Here is a 24,018-nt window from a genome sequence, read left to right as displayed (position 1 = left end):
TCTTCTTTTCCTAGGAAGGTGGGGTGGTGGTGTCCTTTTGGATTCACCTGGGACCAAGGAGGCTCCGCAGCGGTGGTTGGTTTTGCCTTGGCGCTGCCTTTGGGAAAGTAATAAAACATCAGGCAATGCTCTCCACCTCCTGGGAGCAGGCGGCTTGGGCAGTCCCTGTGGCCCAAACGTGGCTGCACCCTCCTACTTCCCTGCCCATCAGGCAATGCCAACGAGAGGTTCAAACTCCCTGGACATGTAAAGTTTTCCACCTTTTGGCACAGAGCGGAGATGTGGGAGATACCCAGTGAATACAAGGAAGCTTTCTCTTGGTTTCCGGACATCGTAGTTAAAAGAATCAAAGTACACTAGGGCCCAGAGAGAGGAGTCATCCCTATTTCTGAGCAATACCCAAACCTAGCTCACACAGGCTTCTGTTTTTTGATCCCTAAATCCAGGCCAAGATGCCAGGGTACAAAGCTACTCACCCTTTCTTCAACCAAATAAAATACATAGACACATCTTCACAATGAAGCTTGAAACCAGTCAAGCACTTTTTTTTTATTAAAAAAAAAAAGAAAACATCTAATGGTAAAGTATATAGTCTATACATGCTACAGCTAATTCATTGTTCATCCCCCCTCCCCCCTCACATTATCTATCCTCATGTATTTTTCGTGTGTGTTAAAAGGAAACAAAGACACCACCAGAATGTGTCAGCTTGCCAAGGGTATGAGGAGTGCCGAGGTGTCCAGAGATCTCCAGCATCATCCTGTGAGCGGACGCAAGGTGGTGGGGCAATGCTGTCAGAGTCCACTGCTCCTGGAGGGATGCAAGAAATGGCCTACTTGGTGGCTCCCTGAGGCAGGGAATGCGGGTTGTAGCCAAGGTGACCAGTTTATCACCCCATGAGTGAAAGGGGTGCTGCTATTAACTATTACATGGGCACCGTGCCACAGACGGGTGTACACTGGGGTAAAATATGGACACCTTAGTTGTGTCAGGATGGCTTATTGCCATCATAAGCCTGGTGGGCGCACCTCCTCTTGTACGTTTATAGGCTGAAGACGTTCAGGTCTTCTATAAAGACCTGAAAGTGAAGGCTACTGGCTGTGGCACTGGGTTTGGCCTCTTCAAGGACAACAGAAGTTGAGTCCCTTGTTCCTGATTGGAGCCAAGGCGGCCTATTTGGGAGTAGACGATAAAAACGGGAAAGGTGGGATGTTGAAACACAATGGGTGGCTTGAAAACTCCACAAGGTAGCACCAGAAAGCAGACGTTACCCCATGGGGCTGGACGGTCAAGTCTGTGAGAAGGGTCCTCAGCAGGTGGTACGTTAGAAGCTTAGCTACGTTAGGAGCAATTCCTCCAGGCTAAAGGAGGGCTTGCAGCACCCTCAGACCTCAATGCAAGCCAGTTTCCTACTCATTCAGGCCACACGGTTTGACAATAGGGAATCTTCGGTCTATGGTCTGGTATGGTTGTTTGCAGCAAAAGCCCTGAAGGATGGGCCTGACAACCAAGGAGGGGACTAGACTGCCACGTGTGACTCAGGCTGTTACGTGTACATGGTCACAGCCCAAAGTGAAGGGCAAGACCTGACCCAACACTTAAAAACTCAGAAACAGTGGAAGGATGGGAGCCAAGCCGAGCCACGAATGTTCTCGTTCTTGATGATGTTGAGTTGCCAGCTACCTGAGGCCAGGAGCGATTTCTCCTTCATCCCACTCAGGGCCGTGTATTCGGTACAAACTAAATAAATACTAGACTGTCCATCCCTCAGCCTAAGAATAGGGTCTTCCAACCTTGGGGAGATTTGGCATCTGTCCTTTAATATGGCAAGTTTGTTTTCCTACATTCTACCTGGTAAGGAAATCCCCTGTGGGCCCAGAAATGTTTTAAGGCCAAGAACTTTGTCTAAGAAATCAATCATGTGGAGGGGCTTTGTGGAGGACGTGTAACATGAATACTGGAAGCCTGGTGAGGTTCTAGCAATTTCCCCGCAGGGCAGGGCATTAAAAATGGTTTGAGCTGCAGCCCAGCTCCCCAAGTCTCATCCTGGGGCAAGGACATAAACTCATCAAATGGCAAAGAAATTCTGAGTAAAAAACTTGAGTAAAGGCCTATTTTATCAAGTGGTGGTCCTAAAATGCAGATTTTCCAAAGATCTGGTGTTATGACTACAAGCTGTAGTTTTGCCCTAGGGTGTAAGATAAAATAGCCATCCCAAGAAAGTATGCAGGGGTGAGGAAAGGAATAAAACCCATCCTTGACTGCCTTTCTGGGCTGGCATTTGGCCTGTGACCTACTGACATGTGTGATCGTGGGGTCAGGAGGGGAAAAACCTAAATTAAGAGGGAGGGTCACCTGTTTCCCTGGAAGCACCATGAACATTTCATTGTTGATGGCAGAGGAAATGTCATGGGCACTGGGGAGAAAAAACTGGATTCAAGTCTCAGCTTGGTCAATATTTGGATGACGCCGACTTCATTCTCTGAACCTCAGTGCTCTCATGACAGATTGGGGCTGACCCTAGGCACCTCACAGGGTTGAAGTGAGGATGACATTAAAGGAGGGAGTGTGCGTAGGCACCGGTAACCTGCCCGGAGCCTGGCACAGAAGTTATTCCTATGGCCCTGGACATTTACCACGGTGGTGACTCCAGGGGATTTTGCATCTGCTCTATCAAATGCGCACACAATGGTGGCTACAGTCCTGGATGGTATCAACCTAAGCCTCCAGATGAGGACAGCTAGGGAGAGCCATTGGCCATCAAGACCGTCCCTTGCAGCTGCCTGGGGAAGTGCCCTCACCGTGGTAGGAGGAGCTGGAGAGAGGAGTCCTCAGGCCACAGATGTGTCCTGAGGAAAGAACAGTGAACGGAGAGAAATGTGGCTTCAGTACCTTCAGTTCGTGCCCGAATAATAACAATAAAAAGGCTGATTACTTTTTCATGTGCAGGGAAAATTTTCTATCCAGAAAAAGGCGGAATTAGTCCATTCCCACCCAGCTGACCCTTGGGAGGAGGAAATGAAGCCAAAGACAAACGCCTTCAGTGGAATCTGCACACAAAAATCAAAGTTCTTCACAGCCAGGCACGGAGCCGCCCGCAGCCTGGTCTACACCCGGCGCCTAGTACATAGTAGGCACTCACAAAATACTAGAAAAGGTCAATGAAAGCTGAGAGATAGTCAGAAAAAAAAAATTTAGAGTTTTGTCTTTTGAAATGTAGTCAAATCCTGCGTAAGTTTCACGAATGGTGTTTAAACCAAAATGGGTCAAAAACTCAGGAAAACGTGCTGTGGGGCCTCCTCCCGAGTGAGGGGACCTTGGAGGGTGGATGGCCCTCTCCCATTCTCCCTTCTGCCCCTGGCTGCCACCTTCCCCCCAAGGTTCTGGGAACAGGCCTGGGGGCAAGTGGGTGCGGCAGGGCACCTCAGGGCCCTGTCCCAAGACTCTCGGGGTGTGGGATTTACAGACCTACTGAAGGAAGGAATAAAGATGCGATTGTGGATCAGGGGAGAAGCATCCAGAGCCCATGTGGCAGTGAGGAGGGGTGGGGAGGGTAGGGGAGAGTGGGAGAGCTGTTTGCACATAAATTTTGGCACTGCAGGTGGATGGCGAGCATCCCTGGGAAAGCTGCCCTTGTGGTCCCGAAAGCATGGCAGCAGAGGACTACTCTGCATCAGAGATCTCTGGGGGCAGGGCCAGAGGGCCACTTCCTCTTGTCCTGCAGAGTAGGGTGGGATGAGGAGGGGTGCTGCATTCTACCCCCCCCCCAAGGCAGCCTGGACCCCAGGCAAGAGCTCTGGGCTGGAAGCCAGAAACCCTGGGTCCTGATTCTCGTCCTGCCAGTGTAGCTGTGTCTCTACGTGACTCAGTGAACCACATCAGTCAAAATGGGTGCAAGGGCTGCCCTGGCTTCCTTCCAGTGAGACCACAGAGAGGGAGAGTGCATGGAAAAAAAAAAAAAAAGAAAACTACTCTTCGAGTGACAGAGAGGAGCAGGAAGCAGCAGCAGAGAGAGACAGGAGGTTGTGCCTGGCCCTCGGGTCCCCGTCTCCTTATGGGACTACTGCCTACTCTGCCCAGTTTGCTGGAGACTCAGCTGCTGGCCCTTGCGCCACCAGGGTCCCTCAAGGCTGGCATGTGAGACCACCTTGGCTCCCTTTGCTCCGTAAGTTCTATCCCCCGGGGTGGGCACTAGCATAGGAGCAGGAAAACAGGGCTCTGTGGCAGCACTGGGGTCCTGGGCAGCCTCTGTGTGGAGCAACCATATGGGGTCCAGGGCAGCCTTCAGTAGATGCTACAATGGGTTGGAGGAGTGTCGGGTGTGGGAGCAGCCACCCGGCCCCCACATGCACAGCCCAGGGCAGCCAGCTGGCGTCTCCCTCTCCCCGCCTGGTTTGCCTCTTACAGGGCGAAGGGCACAGGCATGGAAGTCAGGCCAGCCTGGATGCAAATCCTCTTTCCTCCTCTTCCCAGCTAGTGTGCCCTTGGGCCCACTGAACCCGAGTTTCCTCATCTATAAAACAGGTATAATAGCATCAGAGAGGGCTGCTGTGAGGGTTCAGCATGAATGTAAAGTGCCAAGTACAGAGTTGGGCACCTACTAGCTACTCAGCAAAGAGGAGCTCCCAAGGGGCGTGGCTTGTGAACGGTCCCCTTATTCAAACAAACCTTGAGATTCTTGCTCTAGGTAGGCAGAAGTGAAAGGCCCCCCCAAAAGCAGGCTGGGGATTCTTGTTTAAAAGCCCTGGGTTGGACCACAGCCTGCAGCAGGAAAAGTGGAGCATGCTTGGAGCTGGAAGCATTCCTTTAGAACTGATCAGCGTCCCAGCACAGAAGGGAGGCAGTGTGGCTGGGAGGACCTCCAGGCCCACTCCTGGGGCAGCTGCATCTGCTTGAACCCGAGAGGCCCATGGACCTGAGGCCTCGGGGAAGACACCACCTCCCTGGAACTGGCAACGGAGCTGACCTCTACAGGATGCAGCTCTTTCTGGGACCAGGCATTTTGGAAACTGAACGAATCAAGTTGCTTGACATGAATGAACTGGGTGGGGTGCTGGGTCGGGGTGGGGGTGGGGGCTTCCCATATTCTGCCTGATCCGAGCAACAAGAGACCCTTCCTGTAGTTTCTCCAGATGACGGATTCCGGTCCTAGAGGCCTTAGAGAGTCATGGTCCAGCTGTTGGGTGGGCAGGGAAGCTGGGTGGCAATGCCACTGGCCTTAAGGCAGGGATGCTGAGTAGAGAGAAAGGGGTGTGGCCTCTGAGCCTCCAGGGGACGCTGTGATGGGAGGGATCCCTCTCCACCCAGAGAAGGGAAGAAACCACAGTATTCCAGTCTTCCTTCCTTTGAAGCTGTGTGGAGGATGATAAATTAAGAGGCATATTAAATAGGTAGGTAAAGCCGGCAGGGTCGTGCAGGACTTCCAGGCAGGAAGGGAGCAGGCTAGGGCTTCTTTCTGAGATAGTTGGAAGGAATCCACCCTTCCCAGGAGGGGGCCCCGCTTTGCACCTGGCAGAACCACCAGCCGCTGCTGTTCTTTTCCCGGACCTCGAACACCGTCCCCTCCTGGAAGCCGCTGGTACCTTCGTCTCCTTCAAAGTTGGCCACGGCCACATACAAGTCCTTGGGGCCGTCTGCACTGGGGAAGGGGGCTGCAGCCACTTTCTCCTTGTTTCCTCCCATCTTGCCCATCATCCGTGGCCCCAGCCCACCTTTGCCTCGCATGTCATCCTGCCCCCCTGAGGAGTTGGAGAGAAAAGGTTTGGCTTTTGGGGGGACAAGCAGGGCCCGGCCTGGGACAGGAGCTGCCTTGCCTTCGGTGGGCTCCCGCTGCGGCCCTCTGACCTCTGGAAGGGGCCCTCTGACCTCTGGAAGGGGCCTGGACGACGAGGAGGTTTTCTTGGGAGGTGGTGGTCTCCGAGGAGGGACCACAGGTCTCTGCTGGGAAGCCTCTTGGAGAGGGACCGGCACATTCTTAGGCACAGGTTCTGCGGTCTTGGCCGGCCTGGGAGGGGCTCTGCAGGACGTCTCCTTTGGGCTGAGCCCATCCTGTTTGCTCGTCCTGTCCTGGGTGCGGCCAGGCCCCTCCCCTGGGAGGAAGCCACGGCTGCTGGCCACATCCTGGCCTCCCCCAGCCTGGGGGCTGCTCTCTGCGTCCAACGAGGGTTTCTCTTGGGACTTGGCAGGCCTGAGCTTGCTCCTGAGGTTACAGATGTCCACTTGGTCTTCGCCCTGAGGTGGCTCTGTCCTGGGGGAAGGAGCTGGTTTGGGCCTAACCTGAGGTTTGGACTTTAAGAAGGGATTCTGGGGAACAGCTTCCGGCTTCTCCTCCGGTGGGTCAGCTTTGGATTTGGAGACAGGCCGGAGGTTGGGCTTCTTCACTTCCTTGGCCAATACTTTGTGGCCACACTCCAGCCCCATCTCATTTTTCAGCTGGAACAACTTGCTTTTGTCAGGTTTGGGCTCTGGTCTCCTGCTGTCCCGGGCTGGAGGCGTGTACTTGGTTGGGATCATTGGCAAGATCATGCCAGGAGGCTTGGGGGAAGAACCTCTGAGCAGCTCCCCTTCCGACTTGATGATGGATTCTTTCCGGGGAGGGAGGCTGGGCTTCTCCTCCAGGTCGGGGTCCGAGATCTCCTCGTAGCCTGCACACGAGGACGTGTCTGAAGACGCCTTCCTTGGGACCTCCTTACCACCCTTCCAGTCTTTGGACCATGGCATGGCGGAGTCCACAGCCCCATGTGGTGCATCGGGTAGGGGCCGGGACGGGCCGACGGCTTCACCGCCCGTGCAGTTCTCCATTGCTGCTGCATCTCCCAACCGGAGCTGCGTCACCTCATTGGGCAAGGGAGCCAGGAAGTTGGGTCTTGAGGCATTGCTGGTTTTCTTATACTTATCGATGAAAGTCGCTGGGGCCCAGCCTTCCTTATCTTCAATCTGAATGTACCACCAGCCGCTCACGTTCTTCTCGATCACCTGGAAGGGAGGCCAGAGGAAAGCACTGAGTAGGTATGGTGTCAGGGCCAGTGGGCCAGGATGGGCTGGGAACACCCACATGCAGCTGGGGTGCTGGAATCAGGGATTTTACATTCGTCAGATTCCCCGACAATATCTATGGGGGACCATCTATGAGACTGCTGTGTATCAGAAACATCTTACGTGGGGGTAGGCGCTCGTGTAATTTTGGATTGCCTCAAAATCAGTCCTTGAGATATGAACTTGGGTGTAGGTAGTTAATTTGAGAGATGATTCCAGGAAGCCCAAGTGAGGAACCGAGGAAAGGGCGAGCCAGTTAGGAGCAGGTTAATGCTCTTGGGCCAGTGGGGCTTAATTTAAAAGGGATCCTCTGAGAGACTGTGCAGAATCAGACATTGGGGGTGGGGACACTTATCTCCTGACCCCTAGTCCCTCCCCCTCCCCAAGACATGAACCCTCCCCCTCTCTGGGTGATGCCCTTAGGCGGGCATAGGAGGTCGGAAGCAGTCGCGGGGTTGGGATACAGGGCAGGCCACCAGCGGTGTCTGCTAAAATTCTGAAGAAGTTCAAGGCAAAGCCCCGATACAGCCCAAACTAGCCTTGATCGCTGCTCCTCTGGTTGAGCACCAGACAAAGCAGTTGGCTGGTGTTTATATGCCATGCTGTTATGAAACATGTGCATCCTTAAATGTGGGGATCACACCTAGCTCATGTTTAGGTACAGGGGAACTGATGCTGATGGAGGTACAACAGACTTTCATCTCATCTCCCTCTCCCTCTGGGATACACACCCATTGACTGGAATGGTGGGTGGAATCACTCATGTTATTTAATATCTTACGTTTCCTGTCTCCTTTTTGTTTAGTACCATGTGGCTAAATTCACACGGGTGAAAGGTGCACACGCTGCACGTTATGGGCTGAATTGAGTCCCCCCCAGATTATATGTTGAAGCCCTAACTTCTGTACCTTAGATTGTGACTGCATTCGAAGACAGAGCCTTTTAAGAGGTGATTAGGTTAAAATGGGGTCATTAGGGTGGGCCCTAGTCCAATATGACTGTCGTCCTTATAAGAGGAGATGAGGACACACAGAACATTCAGAATGAGGGACGACCACGTGTGAACACAGAGGGAAGGCGGCCAGCTGTGAGCCAAGGAGAGAGGCCTCAGGAAAAGCCAAACCTGCTGACACCTTGATCTTGGACATCCAGCCGATAGAACATGAGAAAATCCACCTCTGCTGTTTAAACCACCCAGTCTTTTGTGATGGCAGCCTGAGCAAACTAATAAACAGCAATACCACAGCAGGCTCTGTGCACAGGAGAGCTGATTAATGACTACAACCACCTGATGAGATGGGGATTGTCATCCCATTGTACAGATGCAGAACCAAGCCTCAGGAGAGCTGAGGAACTCGCAGAGGGTCACGCAGAAAGTCAGTGGTGGAGGCGGGAGTCAAAGGCAGCCTGGTGGGCTCCAGAGCCTGAGCCTATACTACCCAGCCCTGCCGTGGAAAGTGGACACTGCTTGGGGGGTGGGGAGCCGTGCCTGAGGTGAGAAAGCGCTAGGGGCTGAGGGCTGTGGGTATGGTTCTGCTGTTGCACTCTGCCACCCAGATCAGAGAGAAAGGCAGCCACAGACCCAGTGCAGGAGCAGAGGCTGGCCTCTGGGGCTGCAGTCCTGGGTTCTGGTTCTGGCTGCCTCAACAGCCCTGGGTAAGCCACAGGCCTGAGATGCCACATCACAGAACAGAGAGGATGGTAAGAACAGTAAAGCCTACTTGTAGGGTTTCCACGATGACCACATAAGCTAATGCGTACAACAGCACTTGGTAAAGGCTGAAAGGAAAATGTTACCTATTAGTATTAAATTACAGGGGAGAGCACTGAGAACGCAGCAGGCATGTGGCAGGCATATACTTAACACGTCCCACTGGAGTCTCTCCAGGAAAGGGTACTGATAAATGGAAGCCCTTTACGTGCTGGTGACCACCATCTTATCAACACTTGGTAGCTCTGGTAATGACTGAAGGTGATTCTGGGCATCCAAGTCATTGTCAGCACATCCGTGAATTCAACAACTGTAAGACTAAGTATGTACATGAGCAAATGAAAATAGAACAATAATCAAAATGAAGTCTGTCAATGAGCATTTGCTAAGCTTACACTCTACTATGTACTATGGCAGAAGCTCTCAACATTTGTGTCCTTAATTGTGATGTATGGGAGTTTTCATTTACTAGATAGAAGCTAAGAGCTATTATGAATACAGTCAGTCATACCTCATTTAAAAAATTTTTTAATTAATTAATTAATTTCTGGCTGCATTGGGTCTTCGTTGCTGAGTAAGGGCTTTCTCTAGTTGCAGTGAGCGGGGGCTACCCTTCGTCGTGGTGCGCAGGCTTCTCATTGCGGTGGCTTCTCTTGTGGAGCACGGGCTCTAGGCACGTGGGCTTCAGTAGTTGTGGCACACAGGCTCAGTAGTTGTGGCGCACAGGCTCAGTTGCTCCACGGCTCGTGGGATCTTCCCGGACCAGGGCTTGAACCTGTGTCCCCTGCATTGGCAGGTGGATTCTTAACCACTGCACCACCAGGGAAGTCCCCAGTCAAACCTAATTTTATTGCATTTCACTTTATTGCGCTTTACAGATACTGCGTTTTTTTTTTTTACAAATTGCTCATTTTCACAATATTTCAAACTTTTTCATTGTTATTATATGTGTAATGGTGATCTGTGGTCAGTGATCTTTGATGTTACTATTGCAAAAAGATTACAACTTGCTGAAGGCTCACATGATGGTTTGCATTTTTTAGCAATTAAGTATTTTTTAATTAAGGTCTGCACTTTTTTTTAAAATAATTTTTTTCATTTTATTTGTTTATCTTTGGCTATGTTGGGTCTTTGTTGCTGTGCGCAGGCTTTCTCTAGTTGCGGCTTTCTCTAGCTTCTCTACTCTTCAGTGAGGTGCTCAGGCTTCTCATTGTGGTGGCTTCTCCCGTTGGGGAGCACAGGCTCCAGGTGTGCGAACTTCAGTAGTTGTGGCACACGGGCTGTGCCACAGGGAAGCCCGGTCTGCTCATTTTTTTAGACATAATGCTATTGCACACTTAATAGATTATAGTATAATGTAAACACAACTTTTATATGCACTGGGAAACCAAAACATTCATGTGACTTGCTTTATTGTGATACTGGCTTTATAGGGGTGGTCTGGAACTGAACCTGCAATATCTCCTAGGTTGGCCTGTAAAAGCAAATGCAAAGTCACAAGAATGGAGATGAAAGAATATAGCCTGGGCTTTAAAACCAAAGAGATTTGGGATCAAATCCCAGCTCCACCACTTACCAGCTATATAACCTTGGACATTTACCTAACCTCTCTTTGTCTCAGATACATCTGTAAAATGGGCTGGGGACTTCCCTGGTGGTGCAGTGGTTAAGAATCTGCCTGTCAATGCAGGGGACATGTGTTTGAGCCCTGGTCCGGGAAGATCCCACATGCCGCGGAGCCACAGATCCACTAAGCCCGTGCGCCACAACTACTGAGCCTGCGTGCCTAGAGCCCGTGCTCTGCAACAAGAGAAGCCACCGCAATGAGAAGCCTGCGCACCACAGTGAAGAGGAGCCCCTGCTCGCCGCAACTAAAGGAAGCCCACGCGCAGCAACAAAGACCCAACGCAGCCAAAAACAAACAAACAAACAAACAAACAAACAAATAAATAAAAATAAAATGGGCTGAATATATTGACCTCTTGGGACTTGTTTGAAGATTAGTTATGAAGGACGTAAGGTACTCGGCACACATAAGTGTCTGTATCATCATTATCATCGTATCATCATTAGTAAAACATGTTTTGAAGATACACAGACCAAGCAAGGAACTAAGGTATTCCTTGTAGTTCCACTGCTAGAATACTGTGGTTCCACTAATGAATTCTGAACACTAAGATGATGTTGAATTGAACCAGGAAGCAAAACTGGAGGAGAAGAAAAGGATACAGCGTTTATCATAAGAACTCTTGGTTAAACCAAAAACTGTAGGGTCAACTATTTCTCACTCAAGTCCTTCAAGTCATCACTAGCAGAACCTACGCTGACATCACAGAACAATAATAAAGCAGCGAAGTTTCAAGAATGGGTTACATTTGTGCTTCCTGGAAAAGAATGCTGGGTATGTGAGCTATTTATTGGCTCAGGTTTAGCAAAAGCAGACAGAATAAAAGCCAGAAACGAGACAGGGGAATGGTTCTGGTTGAAGTGCGGGTGCAGCCTTGGAGGGAGACTCCCCAGCACCTCCAGAAGACCCCAGGGATCCATTTACTCCCTACTGCGCACAGAGTCAGCCCTCAGCTTCAGTGCATTGTCCGGAACACCTTGAGCTGCCCTAGGTGGATTTCGGAATGCTCTGAGCCAGGGAGTGCTGGTGCGTATTGGCAAATGCCCTGTTTGCCAGGACGCTGAAACAATGGCGTGTGTTTGTACAAAATGCTGGAAACTCATTGTCTTAAAGGAGAAGAAGGTTTTATCATGTTCTTCAGTGCTCTTGGGAAAAAACAAACAAACAAAAAAACTTTTATAATATGCAAGCCAGACTTCTGGTTTCAAGATGGGAGATGGAATGAACAGCAGTTTCCCCTTAATGCAATAAAGCCAGGAAACAAATGAATATCAGTACAAAGCCAAGCGCAGAAAGAGGAAGGGGAGAAGTTAGTGGACTAGGAATTGTGAGGAATCACTGAAGGGCAGAAGGTGCAAAGGGGGGCTGTGGCCCAGGACTGCTGCAGGGGGTTTTGTTGCAAAAGGTAGTAGCAGTGGGAGGCCTGCCAGACTTTGAGGGGGTAGAATCTGAGACTAGGAAGGCCCAGGGGCAAGTGACAGGGGATTAACTGGGATACCACGGCAGAAGCAACAAGGCTGGTTGACCCCTCTGTGCCCTTTATTGCTCACGAGTGGAACAGTGAAAGAATGAGCTTGGGTCAGAGACAAGACACTGCTCAGTGGCTGGCTCAGAAGTCCCCGATCTGGCACTGAAGCCAGTGGAAGTCAACCAGCCCCTTGCGTACACTCCCCAACTGGGCTGTTTGACTGCTTCCTCTTCTTGTACTGCCCAAGACAAGTCCTAACACCGTGAAAAGAACTGAAATAAATACCAACACCACTGTGAAGGATCTACAACCGAGGAGAGAGATCATGAACAATAACATATTTAATATCCTTAGACAGATATAGAAGGGCATCGACATCATGAAAGAACAGGCTGTTATGAAATGAGAACACGTAACTATGAAAAGGATCAATAAGTGCTCTTGGCAATAAAAATGACAGCTGTTGAAATAAAATAAGAAACAGACTGAATTGTTAAAGAGCCAATTATTGGACTAAAAGATGAAGCAGAATGCTCTAGGAATGCAGTACAAAGGGATGAAGGTGGAAAATATGAAAGAAACGTTAAGAGACATGGAAAATAGGGGCAGAAGCTCTCATACTGTTTCATAACCATTCCAAAAGGAAAGAATAAAAAGAGTGAAGAGAGTCATTATTTAAAGAAGTAAAAGTGATGGACTTCCCTGGCCGTCCAGTGGTTAAGACTCCGTGCTTCCACTGCAGGGGGCAAGGGTTTGATCCCTTATCAGGGAGCTCCCCTACCACCCCCACCACAAAAAAAAAAAAAAAAAAAAAAAAAAGAAGTAAAAGTGGGAAAATTTCTAGGAAGATCTCCTGAGTCCTTAGATTGAAAAGACCCACCACATGCTGAGCAGGATATAAAAATAAAGAAACATACCTAGACATGCTTTAGTGAAACGTTGGCATTTTAAAGACAGTGAGGAGCTCCTGAGAAAGTCAGAGAAATGACAGTTAATGAAAAAGAGAACAAGGACCAGATGGATAGTAGCTGCTTCCTAGCAACACTAGATGCAGGAAAAGAATGGGACAATCTATTCAAAGTGCCAGGGGAAGATGACTGGAATTCAAAACTCAGTCACTGAAGAATGAGGGGAGAATATTTTTCATAATGTCAAGAAAGCATTATGTACACAAATGAGGGCCTGTTAAGGATTGAGATGTATGGTCCCATAGAAGCTAACGGAAGGGTAGGGAAGGGACACCAGTGTGAACCCGGGGAGGCTTCCCAGAGGAGGCAGGGATTTGAAGAATGAGGTGGATTTTGATATGCCAAGTTCAGTTCTAAGAATGGCCTTGACAGCCTTGTATAAGAAAACAGGTAGTGGGCTAGGAGCTGGGTTAAAGGAAGGTTAAAGGCAGAGAGAGCAAGAGAGGTGAGGAAGGGCCAGCTGAACCAGCGGGGTTCAGAGGAAAGCAGTGAAAATAAGGCTGAATAGCAATGGGAGGAAGAACAGCCCTTGATGTGGAAAGATGTTAAGAGACAGGCATATGTTTCATGTCAGAATAACATACATGTTTTAAACAGCAAAATGGGGGAACTGGGCACAGAATTATCTTGAAGCACAAGCAAGATGCCTTGTGAGTTCTCTCTGTGGATTTGAAGTTAGAAAGAACAGATTGGGAGGAAAAAAAAAAAAGGAGCAGATAAAAAGCCTTTTAGAGCCTTGGAGGTATTTCCACCATCCCCTCAGTTTCTCTGTGAGGACTGGGATTTGCATTTAAAAAAATTAGTTTGACAGGCTTCAACCCAGGTTCTTTAAACACCCCTGCAGACAGCCCTCCTGCTGTCTGCATGGATTAAAGGACACTTGGCTTGAGGAGAACTTTCTAGAGAGGCTTGGGCAGAATCAGTGGTGGTGAGACCCTGGATGCACCTTCGGGAAGTCACCTCCTCCCGGGCTCACTGGGCAGCTGTCCTGGGACTCGAGGGGGAGGGGGGTGGGCAGGAGGTGTCAAAGCGGGATGGAAGATGGTGGGTTCTTTGGAGGCCCAGAGAAGTGACTAAAGACCCTTAGGACACGTGCCACAGTTATGCAATGGCTCAGTAATCATTTGTTCACTCTTTATTTCCTTTGTTCATTCAAACATTCATTCATAAAGGAATGGCTCTCTGAGCACCTACTGTGGACCAGTCCCAAGGCCAGGGTTAGAGACGAGAATGAAGAAGAAAACACTCCCTGGTTTTCTGGGTGTTAGCAGGAGGCTAGTGGGGAGATGGATTTTCACTGATTCAACAATATTTATTGCATATCTATCACGTGCCAGGCACTGTGCTAGCTGTGGGAATACAGAAGTAAAAAACAGATATGATCTCCATCCTCCTGAGATCCCCAAATACCGGGCAGATAAACAGCAGGCTGTCAATAGCCCTGGTTCTAATCTGGAGACAGACATGGGTTCAAATCCTGACTCTGCCACCTTTTGGCTGTGTGACCTTGGACAGCACCTTTTTTCTGAGCCACAGCTTCCTCCTCTGAAAAATGGGGATTGTAATAGTCCTGCCTCACAAGAGTAAGTGACGATATGATTAGGCAAGATATGGCATGTGAGGTGCTTAGTGCAGTGGCTGGCACCTAACTGCTATCCCATTACTTACGGGCTTTCCTGGAAACATGGGAAACACCGTCAAGCTCTAGCCCCATGAGAAAGAAAAGAGAAATGGGAGGGGAGAAAGGATTTATGATGCCCTTTACGTAGGGAACGGAGTAGACAAGCAAAGAAGTGGGAAGTAAAGGGGAGAGGAGAGGCAATCAAGGAAGGAGGAGGTGATAAAAAGAGGCAAATCTATAGACACAGGAAATAGATCAGTGGTTGCCTAGGGCTGGGGCAGGGGCACTGAGAGGGATTGAGGGGACGTGGGGAGGGACTGCTAATGTGTACAGGGTTTCTTATTTAGGTGATGAAATGTTCTAATGTTGATGGTGGTGATGGTTGCACAACTCTGTAATTAAACTAAAAACCACTGATTTTTTTTTTTTTTTTTTTTTTTTTTTTTTGCGGTGCATGGGCCTCTCACTGTTGTGGGCTCTCCCGTTGCAGAGCACAGGCCCCGGACGCGCAGGCTCAGAGGCCATGGCTCACGGGCCTAGCCGCTCCGCGGCATGTGGGATCTTCCCGGACCGGAGCACAAACCCATATCCCCTGCATCGGCAGGCAGGCTCTCAACCACTGCACCACCAGGGAAGCCCCAAAACACTGAATTTTATACCTTAAATCACTGAATCATATGGTATGTGAATTATACCTCAATAAAGCTGCTACTAAAAAAAAAAGAACACAGAAATAGGAGATGGTGCCTAGAATCAAAAATCACAAGTAGTACAAGCTTTTGTACAGCAAAGGAAACCACAAACAAAACGAAAAGACAACCCATGGACTGAAAAAAATTATTTGCAAATGATACGACCGACACGGGCTTAATTTCCAAAATATACAAACAGCTCATATAACTCAACAACAAAAAACCAAACAACCCAATTGAAAAATGGGCAGAAGATGTAAACAGACATTTCTCCAAAGAAGACATACAGATAGCCAACAGGCACATGAAAAGATGCTCAACATCGCTAATTATTAGAGAAATGCAAGTCAAAATTACAATGAGGTATCACCTCACATGGGTCAGAATGGTCATCATTTAAAAATCTACAAATAAATGCTGGAGAGGGTGTGGAGAAAAGGGAACCCTCCTACACTGTTGGTAGGAATGTGAGTTGGTGCAGCCACTATGGAGCACGGTGTGGAGGTTCCTCAAAAAACTAAAAATAGAGTTGCCATATGAGAATGGCATATATCCGGACAGAATTCTAATTCAAAAAGATACATGCACCCCAATGTTCACTGCAGCACTATTTACAATAGCCAAGACATGGAAACAACCTAAGTGTCCACTGACAGATGAATGGATAAAAGTGTGGTGTGTTTACACACACACACACACATACACACACACAATGGAATACTAGTCAGCCAGAAAAAAGAATGAAGTAATGCCATTTGCAGCAACATGAATGGACCCAGAGATTATCATCCTAAGTGAAGTAAGTTGGAAAGAGAAAGATAAACATCATATGATATCACTTATATGTGGAATCTAAAATATGACACAAATGAACTTATCTATGAAACAGAAACAGACTCATAGATAGACAAAATAGACTTGTGGTTGCCAAGGGGGAGGTAGGTGGGGAGGGACAGACTGGGAATTTGGGATTAGCAGATGCAAACTATTATATATTATATATAGGATGGATAAACAACAACATCCTACTGTATAGTACAGGCAACGATATTCAATATCCTGGGATAAACCATGATGGAAAAGAATATGAAAAAGAATGCGTATGTACGTATAACTGAATCACTTTGCTGTACAGCAGAAATTAAAACAACACTGTAAATCACCTATACTTCAAAAAAATAAATTAAAAACAAAAAGAATCACAGGTAGACAAAGTGAGACCACGTCCACTCACCTCGACCTTCAGGCCCGCCTGGAAGCTGATGCCGTCAGGGATGGTGGTCTGGAATTCAGCAATGGTGTAATATTCTTCCTCCACTTGGGGTGGGATGGGAGGCTTGGGCAGACCTCGAGGCTGGTACAATTAAACACAGTGTTAAATCTACTATAAGTCCATTCCCATGGTGCTGAATGGGAGGCGCTAAGGGATTGGGGCAATCACCCTCAAGGGGGCGCTGGCGGACCCATTTGGATTCTAGGACAAAACAAAGGGGACCACTCAGATCATCGTCTTCTAGATAGGTCACTGGCCTTTCAGCTTTAGGGCAATGAGAAAAAACATGGGACATTTGCCTATAATCATGAAAATTTGAGGCAAGACAATATTCTCTGAACTTAAGAGGCAACAAGGGTTGTGAAATGAACACAGGTTTGCGAGTCAGACCCATTGGTGTGACTTTGGGCAAATCCCTTCCCCTCCTGGAGGCCTCAGTTTTATCTCCTGTAGAATGTGGGTAATAACAGGATCTACCAGGTGGGGTCACGGAGAGCATTCAATGAGTTCACGTAGTGAAACTCCAACATACTGCCTGGCACCCAAAAGGTGCTCAATAAATGGCAGACATTAAAAAAAGAAAGCCCATTTTCAAAGTATTGCTTACAGAGTTAAAAATGGAGTATGAAAGTAAAATACCAGAATGGCACCACAAGCGAAACGTGTGCCTTATCCCATTTTGGTTTCAAGTTATGCTATTCAAGAAGACTTATCTAAGATAAAGCCGAGTGGGCTCAGGAAGCAGAAAGTACATCCTGAGACCTAATTGTCACAAAGCCATGGGCGAACTGTTTGATCTCCCTGGACCTCAGTCTTTCCACCTGTCAGTGGGATTAGCTTCACAAGGCTGCTGGCTGGGCAGGAAAGAGTGCATCCTTGGAGAAGGCGAGGTGAGTGCCAGGGGTCTAGTCTCAGGTCAGGGTCTGGCTCCCCAGTTGCAAGGGTCCACTTACTATGGTCATATCCCGGCGAGGAGGGGGTCTCTGTCTCATCTTGGGTGATCCTATAAAGAGACGACAGATGAAATTCCTGAGGTGGACACCACGAGAGATCTATTCTCTCCTGCAGGAGGTTAGGCATCACATTCAGCACAGGCATCAGCGAGCGACTGCGATGCTTCCTGTGGGAGAGCCCAACTAGAAAGGGGACACTCAGACTGGGTTCAGGACTCTCCATCAACAAGGGGATGGTGCCCAGTCCTGGAGTGATGGAAAGCTTTCCAGCAAAGGCAACAAGTGCAGGCTTCAGAGTAACGCAGAGGTGGGAGGCTACAAGTCATATGACTTTGAGCCGCATGGTCCTCTTCTGGAGAGGGGGTGATAATGCCTGCCTCCTGGAAGCAGTGGTGGAGATGAAAGTCAACAATACAGGTGAGGCTCTTGGCATGTGGCAAGCATGCATTAATGGTACAGCCCCTGGCTTTGTGCTCTGGAACAAACCCAAATTAAACAATGCATAAACAGAGCCAAACAAACTTGGACTGAGGACTTCAGGGGTTTTTACTCTGGAGTTGGGCTGCCCCTGCTCTGGGTCTCAGGGTCAAGAAGAGGATGGCTCTGCAGTGGTCCAAGGCTCCCGGCTAAGGGCAGAACACTGAGGAAGGCACCCCACACGCTGTCAGAGCTGGTTTAGCGTGGGTCTACACAGAGGTGTAGTTTGGTAGTTGGCGTGTAGAGGAGACTGCTAAACTTTTCTTTTTTTAATTAATTAATTTATTTATTTTTGGCTGTGTTGGGTCTTCGTTCCTGTGCGTGGCTCTTCTCTGGCTGTGGCGAGTGGGGGGCTACTCCTCGCTGCGGTGCATGGGCTTCTCATTGCCGTGGCCTCTCTTGTTGCGGAGCATGGGCTCCAGGTGTGCGGGCTTCAGTAGTTGTGGCACACAGGCTCAGTAGTTGTGGCTCACGGGCTCTAGAGCACAGCCTCAGTAGATGTGGCACATGGGCTGAGTTGCTCCACGGCATGTGGGATCCTCCCGGGCCAGGGCTCGAACCCGTGTCCCCTGCATTGGCAGGCGGATTCCTAACCACTGCGCCACCAGGGAAGCCCTAAACTCTTAAATACCCATTTTTCCTGTCTTCTATTAGAAAAAAGTCACAACAGAGTTTTAGCCAGACACTTGACTGCCTACATAAAGACTACATTTCCCAGACACCCTTGCAGCTAGGTACTGCCATGTGACTAAGTTCTGGCCGATGGGATGTGAGAGAGTAACAAGTCTGTAGCTTCTGAGTCCAGTCTTCCACTTCTCCCTGCCTCATTTCCCTTGGCTGGACTGGTGGTGAGCCCTCCTGGACCAGGAGGATGAGGGCAACACAAGATAGATACAGCATAACAAGACTCGTGACTGGACAGAGTTGCCACAGCAGCTCTGGACATATACCTGACTGCTCGGTGAGAAAGAAACAAGCATCTAAATTACGTGAGCCATCGTTATTGGGTGTATGTGTGTGATAGCAATGGGGAGTCTTTGCTTGAGCATCTGAACCTATATATCCTAACAGAGACACGGGCTTTCAGATTTTCACTCGCTCCTCTAGTGTTAACAGGAATCCTCCTATGCTCTTGGCCATGATAGGTTCCTGCCATGGCATGTCAGTGTTTTCTCAGAGTGGCTGAGAACAATTGAGAGACTCAAGAAGTTCACTGACCATAAGAGTCACTTTAAACAGCTGGAGAAGCCCAGCGAGGGGCAAGTGACTGCATCCTTGTGGCTAGTTTTTAGTCCTTTCCCAACAGACAGACTGCTTCTGCCCTGTACAGGGTCACATGCTTGAGGCTGGCATCCTGGGTATGCAGCAGACAACAATAATGAACCTACTCTCAGGTGTGCTGGGAACATTAAATGGTAAAATAGATACAAGGAAGCTTTGAAAAGCAGGATGAGTAAAGAACTATCTTCGGAATAAACCCAACACAGGGTCCACTTTTTCTTCCCATGGCTCAGAAATGAGGCCCTGCAGAGAGACCACTGGCACTTGAGTCAGAGGGACCTGGGTTCAAGTCCTGGCTCCACTGTGCACTAGCTGGGTGGCCTTGGACAAACCCCTTCATCTCTGTTTCCTAACCTGTAAAATAAAAGGAATAGGTCCTTCAAAGGTTGTTACAAGGAGTCAGTGAGACTGATTATAAGATTCCTGGCACCTAGTAGGGGCTTGAGAAACAGGAGCTCTGGTGATATGAGACGGTGGAAGAAACATGGTTTGAGTAGGAAAGCCACGTCTCTCCACTCAGGTTCTGCAACTTGCTGGCTGAATGATCTGGAACGAGTGACCTGGGGTTTGTGAGCCTGTTTTCTTACCTACGGGATGGCGGGCAGCAGGGCTGCTGTGAGGATGAGGGACAACATGTGAGGACCTCTGGGTACAGAGCCCGGCACGTAGTAGGTGCCCAGCTGCCGGGAGCTCGGGTGGGTGTCACTTACTCTGCTTGACGTCACTGTCGGGCGCCAGGCGGCCTTCAAACCGGCCATCCCTCTGGTTGTTGAGCAGCTCCTTCTCCCGGCCCACGGAGTTCTGCTGCCGGGAGATGCCGTCCAGCTCGAGGACGCCCGCGTGGGCGGGTGAGCCTGGGCCCAACTTTGGGGGTACAGGCTCCCCGCTGCTCTTCTTTAGGTAGGAGGCTGGGGCCCAGCCCTCTTTGCCCTGGTACCTGGGAGGAGGGGGAAGGATGCCCGTCAGGCTGCTCTGCCAGGCCCATGGGGAGAAGCTGCGCTCCTACTGTGAGTCCCACTTCGGGTCCCAGACGGCAGGAACGGTGGACCACGACCTGCCCGGGGCCAGAGGCTGGTCACCGCTTGCTGCCTCCTGATGAAGCCTAAGCCCTCACCTGGGCCTCCCCAATCTGGCCTCTCCTTACCTCCCCAGCCTTGGCTCTCACGGCAACCCCCATGTCCCGCCCACCCCACACAGCTTGCGCCCAGAAGTTCCACCATCTCTCACCCCCCTGCCCCTGCTCTTAGAGACCCTCTGCCTGGAAAGCCCATTCTCTCTCTCTTTTTTTTTTTTTGCGGTACGCGGGCCTCTCACTGTTGTGGCCTCTCCCGTTGTGGAGCACAGGCTCCGGACGTGCAGGCCCAGCAGCCAGCAGCACGGGCCTAGCTGCTCCGTGGCACGTGGGATCTTCCTGGACTGGGGCACGAACCCGTGTCCCCTGCATCGGCAGGTGTACTCTCAACCACTGCGCCACCAGGGAAGCCCAAGCCCATTCTCTTTTGTGCTCTTCTTTCCCAGCTCTGCTTAATACCATGCCCCCTCTCAAGCATCTCCCGAGCCTCCCTCCACGGTACCCCCACTGTCTCCTGCACACCCCACAATCCCAGCACCTATAACACACAGTGACACTTGACTGTGATGGTCCTGTCTCCCCACTTAGAACTCGAGCTCCTGGGGGCGAAGATCATGAATGATTCATCTCTGTGTGTGAGGGCCCTCGCTCCCTGTGAGTTGAGTGAAGAAAAAAGGGGACAAGTGGACAAATTGCCAGTGGACCTGGCAAGGGTGAGCAGCCACAAAGTTCTGCTACAGTCATTGTCCCTGTACAGTCATCACTACTGGGACAATGATGATAAGGATAAGTGACACTTAGTGAGCACCTACTCCATGTCATTCCTGTTCCAAGCACTTTACAGCTATTGCTATAGTTCATCCATCCAACCTGGGGGTTGGCAGAAACGGATTCAGACCTGGAAAGCTGGCACCAGAGTCTGTGCTGCTTTGCTGCCTCTTCCCAGAAGCCCCAGCTCCCGGCACAAAGCCTGGCATAGGCAGGCCTCCAGTCATACTGCTTAACAAGTAGATTAAACACACGTTCAGATGAGAACGAAGCAGGTCGGGGGTTGGTTCCAGGGTTACCACAGGTCACTGAGCTTCGGAGTGACTGAGACCCTGACAGACCAGCTCACTGAATTCCAAAGGGAATTGAATGAATGTAACAATCATTTAATTCTCGCACTATGGAACTCGGTTGAATAGCATGACCAGAGGGGTTGATTGGGACCAGAGGTGTGCTGGAGTCAGCTCACACCACTTGTGACAGCCAGCTGTTCATATCTCTTCCCAACTGGGCATTTAGTGCCATCACACTGGAAGCTTAAAATCTGCCACGGTGGGAGTATTTACACCACGGAAATTGGCAAACACCTCAACTCAAGAGCATTTTCCCCTGGAGAGCTGGCTGTTAAAATTGTCAGCACCCCACTGGTCTGAACCACAAAACAGGTGCCCACACCTTTGGGGATGACATCTAACAGCCTGGAGATGATATATGGCAGGGTCACATCTCTTCTCAAGAATCACCTTAAGAACTAAATAGCACTGCGTTTCAATTAAAAAAAAAAAAAAAGTCCTTTGTAACTAGAAGCAAACTTAAAAGGAGGCAGAAATCTGCAGTTTGATGTCTATCAATCTTAAAATATCCTCTGAGACGGACTAAATCTTGTGCTAATTGGAAAACGTCAGACTACACACAATCCGGGCATCACTATGAGATAGTTCATCACTTGGGGGCACAAAGCCATAAGCAGAGAGGCAACACATGCAATGCTGAGTGGGCTTTGGGGTCAGAAAGGTATGGGTTCAAAACCTGGCTCGGTCACTTTCTAGCTTCAGTCAAACCTTCTGATGACCGTGGCAACATCCACTGCAACCTCATGAGGGACCCTGAGCCCAGTCGAGCCACCTGAATTCCAGTCACTAAGTTTTGGGATAATTTGTTATACAGCAAGGTAACACATATAATCCAGATACGTGAGTTATCGTTGTCATTACTCCGGCTTCAAACCTCAGTTCTGAGGAAGTCTTCCTGACTCCCGGGCTGAGGAGCCCTCTTCTGTGCTCCAAAGTCCCCTGTGCAGCCCTCCTACACCCCCCTCGCCTCCCTGCCCTGTACTTGTGTCTGAGTCTGTCTCCTATGCCTGTGGGTCTGAGCTACCGTCTCTTTCTCACTGTTGACTCACCAGCTTTCAGTAGAGAGCTTGGCCCAAAATAGATTTTGGTGTAGGTTTGCTGAATGAATGAAGGGTCACACACTCAGCCCCATGTGAGTGGCCCCAATGTCCTCCTGCCTCTTGTCCGGCCTCACATCACGGCACAGACACCAGGTGGCAGGGACCTCAAGCTTCTTCTCTTGCCCTAATTTCCTGAGGTTGCACCCTGCCTGCCCGGGTAACCAAAGAGGGAGTTCCCCGGACTTTCATTACTAAAAATCATTACTAAAACTGGGAAAGTCCCAAGCAGAGCAAGACGAGTTGGCCACCTTTGCCTATGAGCTTTCAATTCCATCACATAGGTGAAAGAGCTGTGACAAAGTGTTTGGCAAGCCGGTCTCCACTGGACTCTGAGACATGACGGCAAATGATCAGCCTTAGGATGGGCTACTGTCCATGTGGTGTTTAGCATCCTGTTGCTCTCAGAGCGGGGCTGGAGTGGGAAATCACTCACACAGGGCAGCTTCAGCCTCCACTTACTCATTACGAGACATCTGGAGGTGGAGACCAGTCTTGCTCAATTGGGTTACTGCTTTCGGTGGTTCAGTGTGTTTAGAGACGGTTTTGCTTATTATGGATTTTTAGAGAAGGATATGGGTAGGAAAGGAAGCCAAACAGCACAGAGGAGAAGCATCCTTTTATAGCTCAGGCTGAAACCTCACCTCCTCTGCAACTGCTTACAGATATCTGTGCAGCTGGAGCCTATATGACCTGAAACCCACCCAGCTGCAGAGGGTACCTGATCTTCCACCAGCCTTCCAGGTTTTTCTGGATGACCTCCACCACAGCTCCTCTCTCCAGGTTCATTTCATCTTGGTCACGAGCTGTGTATGGGTAGATGACTGTGTACTTCTCCTCTGTGGGGACAAACGGATGTTGGGGTAAGTCAAGGGCACTATATAAGCCCCGGGATGTTGATGGCCAAGGCTGTGATCTGAGAGATGCCCTCGTAAGGAGGGATTTCCTCCAAAGACTTCTGTGCACCATCTCTGTTCCCACCACCCCACCCCTGGCCCCCAATAAGTGACCCTCACTTAGCCCTGGATGACCCTGTGCAAGCAGCAACAGGACACAGGACAAACGGCAGGTCAGTTCCTCTGAAATCCCTCAGCATCATACATTTGCGCTCACCTTGCTCAAATCTGTGCCTCAAGGTCACCTTCCTTGACCTTGCCTTATGTAATACCCAGACCCATGGCACCCTCATCCCCCTTACCCGGGTTTATTTTCCCCCCTTACCAGGAATTATCTTCTAACATACCAGATAATTTACTTATATTATGTTCCATGTCTGTTTCTCCCGCTAGAGTAAGAGCTCCAGGAAGGCAGGGGTTTGAGTCTGTCTTGTTCATTCCTCTATCTCTAGCACTGGGCACGGTACTGGGAATATTTAGGAACTATTTAGTAAAATAGTCAATGTTTAGTAAATGAACAAGTCCCGAAGGCCTGGTGGGAGTCACCTTGCTCATGCTGCAGCAGGGGTGGGGTGGATGTTAAACCCTCTGTGGCTCCTCTGCAGTTCTTAGTGGTGGAGGGTCAGGGACAAGCTATCTGGCAGCATATGGTTTGGGGTGGAATCACTACCAGGGAGGAGACAGCTAGCAATGCTCATTACCTAGCTGGTAGCTGATCTCCATTTT

At 49.7% G+C, this 24,018-nt stretch overlaps 1 protein-coding gene across 2 annotated transcripts in view; it reads right to left on the bottom strand.

The window, feature by feature from the left end:
- Nucleotides 1-511: 511 nt before the first annotated feature.
- Nucleotides 512-24,018, bottom strand: part of SH3PXD2B (SH3 and PX domains 2B) — a 112,129-nt gene continuing 88,622 nt past the window's right edge. The window contains exons 9-14 of one of the 2 annotated variants that reach the window (XM_081232337.1): nt 23,118-23,235; nt 19,817-20,043; nt 17,349-17,398; nt 16,357-16,476; nt 5,509-6,975; nt 512-810 (exon numbers count right to left, since the gene is read on the bottom strand). In XM_081232337.1, the coding sequence (XP_081088463.1) occupies nt 673-810; nt 5,509-6,975; nt 16,357-16,476; nt 17,349-17,398; nt 19,817-20,043; nt 23,118-23,235 (2,120 nt within the window). In that variant the 3' untranslated portion in view covers nt 512-672. Of the gene's footprint in view, nt 811-3,495; nt 6,976-16,356; nt 16,477-17,348; nt 17,399-19,816; nt 20,044-23,117; nt 23,236-24,018 lie in introns of those variants that run through there. The other variant, XM_081232336.1, reaches the window with a different exon arrangement.

Source organism: Mesoplodon bidens, assembly GCF_964165515.1.
Source record: "Mesoplodon bidens genome assembly, chromosome: 4".
NCBI classification, from domain to species: domain Eukaryota; kingdom Metazoa; phylum Chordata; class Mammalia; order Artiodactyla; family Ziphiidae; genus Mesoplodon; species Mesoplodon bidens.
The sequence above is the reverse complement of the archived record's forward strand: the minus strand, read 5'-3'. Positions and strand labels throughout refer to the sequence as shown.